The 6,385-nt window shown below is 41.0% G+C and overlaps 2 protein-coding genes across 3 annotated transcripts in view; one reads left to right on the forward strand and one right to left on the reverse strand.

Annotated features, from left to right (window-relative positions):
* LOC133113712 (inactive phospholipase D5-like) overlaps positions 1 to 416 on the forward strand; it is a 52,597-nt gene extending 52,181 nt beyond the window's left edge. The window contains exon 11 of the mRNA XM_061222977.1: positions 157 to 416. Within this exon, the coding sequence (XP_061078961.1) occupies positions 157 to 416 (260 nt within the window). The remainder of the gene's footprint in view (positions 1 to 156) is intronic.
* Positions 1 to 6,385, reverse strand: part of LOC133121737 (adenylosuccinate synthetase isozyme 2) — a 296,275-nt gene that overhangs the window by 29,240 nt on the left and 260,650 nt on the right. The window lies entirely within an intron of this gene.

Genomic DNA, 6,385 nt, shown 5'->3' on the forward strand with positions numbered 1-6,385 from the left:
TGATTGTTTGCATGATTTAAGTAATTAAATGACTGTGTAATTAATTAATTGGTGCCACACTGATTGTTTGTTTTATTGACTGAGTGACTGATATGCTGATTGACAGATTGATTGACAGCCTGACTGACTGGGTGTCACTTCCTGTTTGTGTCTCAGGGAACTTTGATTGGGTGGGAGACGAGTTTGCCTACAACGCGGGGGCGGGGCTTGTGGTGAGCCAGGAGCAGGGGTTGGACGGGCGGGTCGTGGGCCTCGTGGGGCAGGTGAAGGCCGCATTCGAGCGAGACTGGTACTCCCGCTACACCAAGAGCCTCCAGGCCAACAAGGTCCCGGACTGCAGCAAGAGCCGCGTTGGCCTCCCGCCCCCCCTCAAAGCCCCACCGGAGAGCCGCGAGACCTCCAACGCCTCCCTCTGATCCCCCCGCCCGCCCCCCCCTCCAGGCTCCAACCCAACGCCGTGGTCCCTTTAAGCCGTGACCTTTGACCCTGCACGGCATGACCCCCTGACCTCCTCCGAGATGTTCTCTTGCTGGGGTCGCAGGAGAGCCCTGTGCCAAACCGGACCTTTCCGCAGAACGCCGGGCTGTGGTTCTGAGGGGAGAGCCGGGCTCTGGGTCTTGGGTTTGCCAAGTTCACACCGCTGTCCTGGAGGAGGTTTCTGTTCTATGTTGCGCCATGTTCATCGTTCACACGGAGTGCTTTAATCCCATTGGCTCCTCGGCACAACAATGATTCCACGGCCAAAAATCCGCCTAGAGAACCCAGAAACCAGCAGCACCATTCCACAAAACACCCAAATCCATTTCCCTCAGGACTGGGAGAACAGAACGGACATATAGGGTTTATTTAACCTGCTATCACTGGCCAGGTTACGGCGAACACAACATTCAAACAAACATGCAGTACACATGTTGACATAAAACACAGCTGAAATGTAGTAGAGTGTGTATTATTAGTATTATTCTCTAGGATATATCTATGACTGTAAAAAAGCTTGCAGCATACCCGTCACACACGCACCCTTCCTGTGGACACCACGGCAAAACCGCATTACTGGATGGATGAACATGAAAAGGCCTGTCCTTGATTTAAATAAGATTTTGAGATATCAATATCAATGCTCTGAAAGCACACTGACATTAAACGGGTAAAATGGCCTTTCGTGGAAAAATATAGTCACAGCCTTGGAGTTTAAATTCAGTCTGAACTCCTGAACTAGTAATTTATCCTTTACTGCGGGAGTGAAGGGCTACCGGTCTGTTTCTAGCACAGCATTCCTGCCCGTTTCAGTGTTAAAAATGTCATGGTGCTGAATCTGTGATGGAAAAACACAACTTAAATGTATTAATGAGATTCCAGAGTTAGTGAAGGGAGCCCTGGCTGTTGTACCGCTGTTCGGTGAGAGAGTGCATTGCACATGCACTCAGAGAGCACTTTATTAGGTACTGTATTTATGAGACTTGTTTTTTAGACTCATTAAGTCTTCTGCTGCTGTAGCCTATCCACTTAGAGGTTTGATGGGTTGTGTGTTCAGAGATGCTCTTCTGCATATCACTGCTGTAATGTGAGGTTATTTGTGTTACTGTCACCTTCCTTCGACCAGTCTGGCCTTTCTCCTCTGACCTCTCTGAATAATAACACATTTTTCCCCACAGAACTGCTGCTCACTGGATGTTTTTTGTTTTTTGGACAATTTTTTGCTAATTGTCGTTTGAAAATCCCAGGAGATCAGCAGTTTCTGAGAAACTCAAACTACCTTCTCTGGCACCAACAATGATTCCACAGTCAGAGTCACTTAGATCACATTTTTTCCTCATTCTGACATTGCTTTTATGTATTTAGTTGCTGCCACATGATTGGCTGATTAAATAGTTGCATTAACAAGCTGGTGTACCTAATAAAGTGGTCACTGAGTGTATAAACCATCAGCCGAAGATACTTGAGCGAATGTGGGCAGTAAGAGGGAGGGTTAACAGGCCTAAAACATCAGAGATGTGATGTGTGAGTTTCACACACATCCAGTCTCAAACATTTCCATAAAATAACAGCACCAGGGTCTACCCAATTTAACCATTGGCTAAAGAACAAACAAAACATTAACACAGCATTACACAATATTGACACAATATTAGCACTTAAGGTATAAACACCTTGTAAAAGGTGTTAGGGCAGTATGATACATCTGCAGTGAAGGTGTGGAGTTTGTTTGGGAAAGGCAGAGGTTCTGTCTCTGACTGGGCTGGTCGGAGAGGGAATCCTGGGATTCTGGTTATCTTTCCCTCTCATCTACAGCTGAGATGTGAGTGAAATGTGTTTACTGCCAAAACTGTCCTTTTAAATATTTTACAATGTAAGAATTTTTGAAAACAGATTTGTCAGGTTTTTGTACAGATTGGTTCTCCATCCCTGCCCCTTGTTTTGTGTGTATAGTTTGTTGCTGACAGGCACTGTTCCGTGTGTAACAGCAATGATGGTTTTTCAGGGTGTTAAAGTGCACGCCTGTTTATCGGCTAACCTGTTTTACAATGAAACATAAACAAAGACGGATCAAATGCAGACCTATTAATCTCGATTGCATGAGTTCTGCATGACTTTGATAAAAGACTGTATTCTTATTTAAAGAGGTGGTAACTGCCATGAAAAGACCACTCTTGTACACAGCCTCAACATCAGACTAGACTAGCTGTAATATACATATATACAATCACAAAATGAATTAATACAGGGAAGGGTATTTTTGTAATTATGAAATCATCACAACAAAATGTGCGTTCATGTCAGTCACATCAGACTATATTCTGGTGTCTGTTTAATGAGTAAACAGTTGTGTTCTCCTAAACTGATACACTTCCAGAACCAATGTCACAACTGCAACATTTAACATGACTACAATGTTAAAGAAACATTTTTAAAAATGAACTCTGAAGTGGTAATATGTGAAAGATCCATGCTGAGAAATGACTGATTGTGGCAGGGTATCAAGGCATTGAACACTTAGTTTTTCTCCTTTTAAATCACTGTTTTTCAAGAAAGTTTCTGATGTCAGTTTTTATATGGATATCAGAATTGAGGCCAGTTTAGTACACTCCTCATTCAAACATTATTGGCACGTTCAGATCATGAATAGAGTGAATTAATTTCTTGAACAAACCAAAACAGAAGTTAACATAAACACTGGGAGACACACTGCTACTGTATGTCTTGCATTAATTACAGTCATATTTGCACCATATGTTATGTATAACTGATCATATGATGATGGAAAAATGACACAGATTTTTTGACATTATGGTATGTTTCTGGATCTTGTTCCAACCAAAAACTTTTTCTTTTCTTTTTTTACATTTGTACGTGCTTTTTATCTATTACAAACAGCTATGAGCCTATTTTGTAAAACGCATCTTTCATGAGAAGAAAGACTATCTTATTAGGGGCATTCTTAGTACTGGTATTTTCTACATTCATATTTTCAAATTTTTATATGAAGTAAGACCATGTGTTTTTTTCCTGTCACTTTTATGTTGACCAGTATAACTGCTGGTTTTCTGTGGCACAAAGTAATTTGCAGTTTAATGTTTTTACCAGACAGAATGCATCTACTCTCCATCCCGTGTCTGTGAATGTAGCGCGCTAGCTGCCGACGGATCGTGTGCAGAAATAGAGTAATAACAAGCACCACGCAAAAGCGAGCTCTGAATATTGAATTGATATTTCATATCCGAAGAACACTCTGTGCGCACCTTTAGGAGTGTTTGATGCCCTTGTTGCAGGCCCGCCTTCAGACGAATGGCATTTCTGAGGGTCCTCACAGATCATAATGATTTCAGATCATCTTCAGTTGTCTTAGCGGGGGTTTCAGAGAGAAAATCTATTTTCTCACCAGTCAGTATAAATGAGCTGCAGAAACCTGCTGTTACAGCACTAGAAGGTTAGAGATTACACTACCAAAGGACAATATTTTATTCATATAATGATCATAATCATAATCATAATAATAATCATAATCATAATCATAATCATAATCATAATAATAATAATAATAATAATCCTCGTACATTTTCTGTGCTACATAATACAGATCAGCTTTAAAAGGTTCAGTGTCAAGCGAAGTCAATACAATTGTTTCAAAATCATGATACGTGTTTAGATGGAAAAAGTAACCAGCAAAGATTGTAATTAAATGAAGAATCTCTTCTCACACATATGGGATTTACCCAATGGCGTGACTGCAGACAGCGAGCCGATCAGAGTTGTGATTGACTTTGTTTTATTTCGGGGTGTTGTCCTTCGATAACTGGCATAAAATGTAATAATGTTGCTCACTGGTGCCACCTACAGTTGTAAGACAGCATTGTGCCCAGAATTACTCCAGTGTATGAAAGTTGGCATTAGGCTTTCCTTGCCATTTTCAAAGTCATTCAAAGTCAGGCTATTGGAAATGATTGTGTGCGCGCACGCGTGTCTGTCTCCTGTGTTTTCATTTAATTTGTCCATTTTGTCAGAAGGGTAATTGTAATCAAAGCATTCTTCACTGGCACTGATGAATCAATATGCCTTGATCCTAACCTGCTCCAAAGTAATATCTCTCGTCTTTGTAAACTAGCCATGAACCTTTATCTATGACTGAAAACTATTTATTAAAGGTCAGCTGACAGAATGTATAGCCAAAGGGCTTCCGTTCGACTGCTGCCTGGCTGCGATCGTTGGGTCTTATTGATGCGCCATTTTGGGTCAGATCTGCACGAGCCTCTCCGGGGGACTGTGATGGGCTTTATGGACAGAATATAATAGAGATTTTGCTGCTGAGAGTTTTAAGGTTAAGATCACCAGTGTGTGTGTTAGTTTCAGTGATCTGGGACTCGCCACTCCATTGCTTTAGTCTGTTCACTTAATGGTGTCCATTGACTGCTCCCACAAAAAACGTAACGTATGTCAACACATCGCCACTTCGCCACTTCCTTATCCGACATGGCATGTACAATATATATCGTAGAATGCTTTACACAATTTCACATAATATACTGTGTGATATATGCATAAGATTTCATATGTGAGAAGTAGCAAAAGGTATATGCTTTTGCAATATATGTCACATTTTGACCTAGAGTACAGAATATATGCCTTATATTTGTATTTAGAAAGATTAACCTATTTTGACAGATAGTACGTTTTTCATAGAGGCGTAGATTCCCTGGGTGATTTTACACTTGAATGCGTTGATTGCTTTGAATGTGTTGATTGCTGTGCATTATGAATGCTTAACTACGGCTGATTTACCTGTACTAACGCTCAGCCCCGGCATGCTACCTGCGTGCATGGCCTGACTTTAGGAGTGTTACTCTGGCTGAAGCCTTTAATCGTGGATTTTAAACTGCAACGCGATGTATTTATTATATAACCTTCTGAATGCTTATTAACGACGTTGATATGTTCACTTTTTACTGGACTCTTAATAAACAAACATTCTTTCATGAATATTTTGAGTTTCTTTATTTCATAGAGAAGATCCACGAAGTATTGTATTAAAAAAAAAAATTGTATTCAAGTATTAAAACCATGTTTTTATTGTGTAAGCCTAGTATTTAAGCCCACCCGACAAAATCACAGGAATTTTTACAGGAATCTTTTTCATGTGGCACTTGTATTGCCAACAGAGTATTTGGGCAAAATGAAAGGTGTTCTGATTTACTGTTGAATTAAAGTGCACAAAAGGTTATTCGGGACCAATTGCACCGTAGCTGGCATGTTTTTGCAACCTAGTTATTCGGCACTACCTGACACAGCCCAAGCGGCCATGGACCTATTGTATTGTTGAGCGTGTAAAACCGTAAACAGGAATGACTTATTTTGATGCGGTAGTTGGTGTACAAGTACAGTTTGATAGGATAACTACAGAATTAAACCAAACACCAAATATACAATAATGTCAGCCAAGCGCGTGACCTGAGGCTGAACCGGTAATCTGTAGTGCCACCTGCCTGTCAGACGATTCTGTTTACATTGTGCCGCGTGCCGGTGTAAACCTTGTACCGCGAATGGTGTGAAATTACCGGGCATGGATTTGTGCGGATATTTCCTATGAAACTGAAAGTGATTTCAAGGCCACTGTGCGGCGGAGGATTAGCGGAAAGAAACTCTCTGTTCCCTGAAAACTGGCAGCTCACATCACATCAAACTCACTTCATTAAAACGGACGGGGAAATCACTCTGTCCTCACCTGTGCTTGGAATACATGTTAATTCTTCAAGATAGATTAGCATTTAGCAGCCACGTCATCTTCTGTCAAACACTGTCTCAGGACTGAGATAAAAAAAAGATTAATGAGCATGTTTGACATTTTATGTATGATTAATGTTTCTAACAGTGCGACCTAGCACCACTCTGT

Source organism: Conger conger, chromosome 2 (assembly GCF_963514075.1).
Source record: "Conger conger chromosome 2, fConCon1.1, whole genome shotgun sequence".
NCBI classification, from domain to species: Eukaryota; Metazoa; Chordata; class Actinopteri; order Anguilliformes; family Congridae; genus Conger; species Conger conger.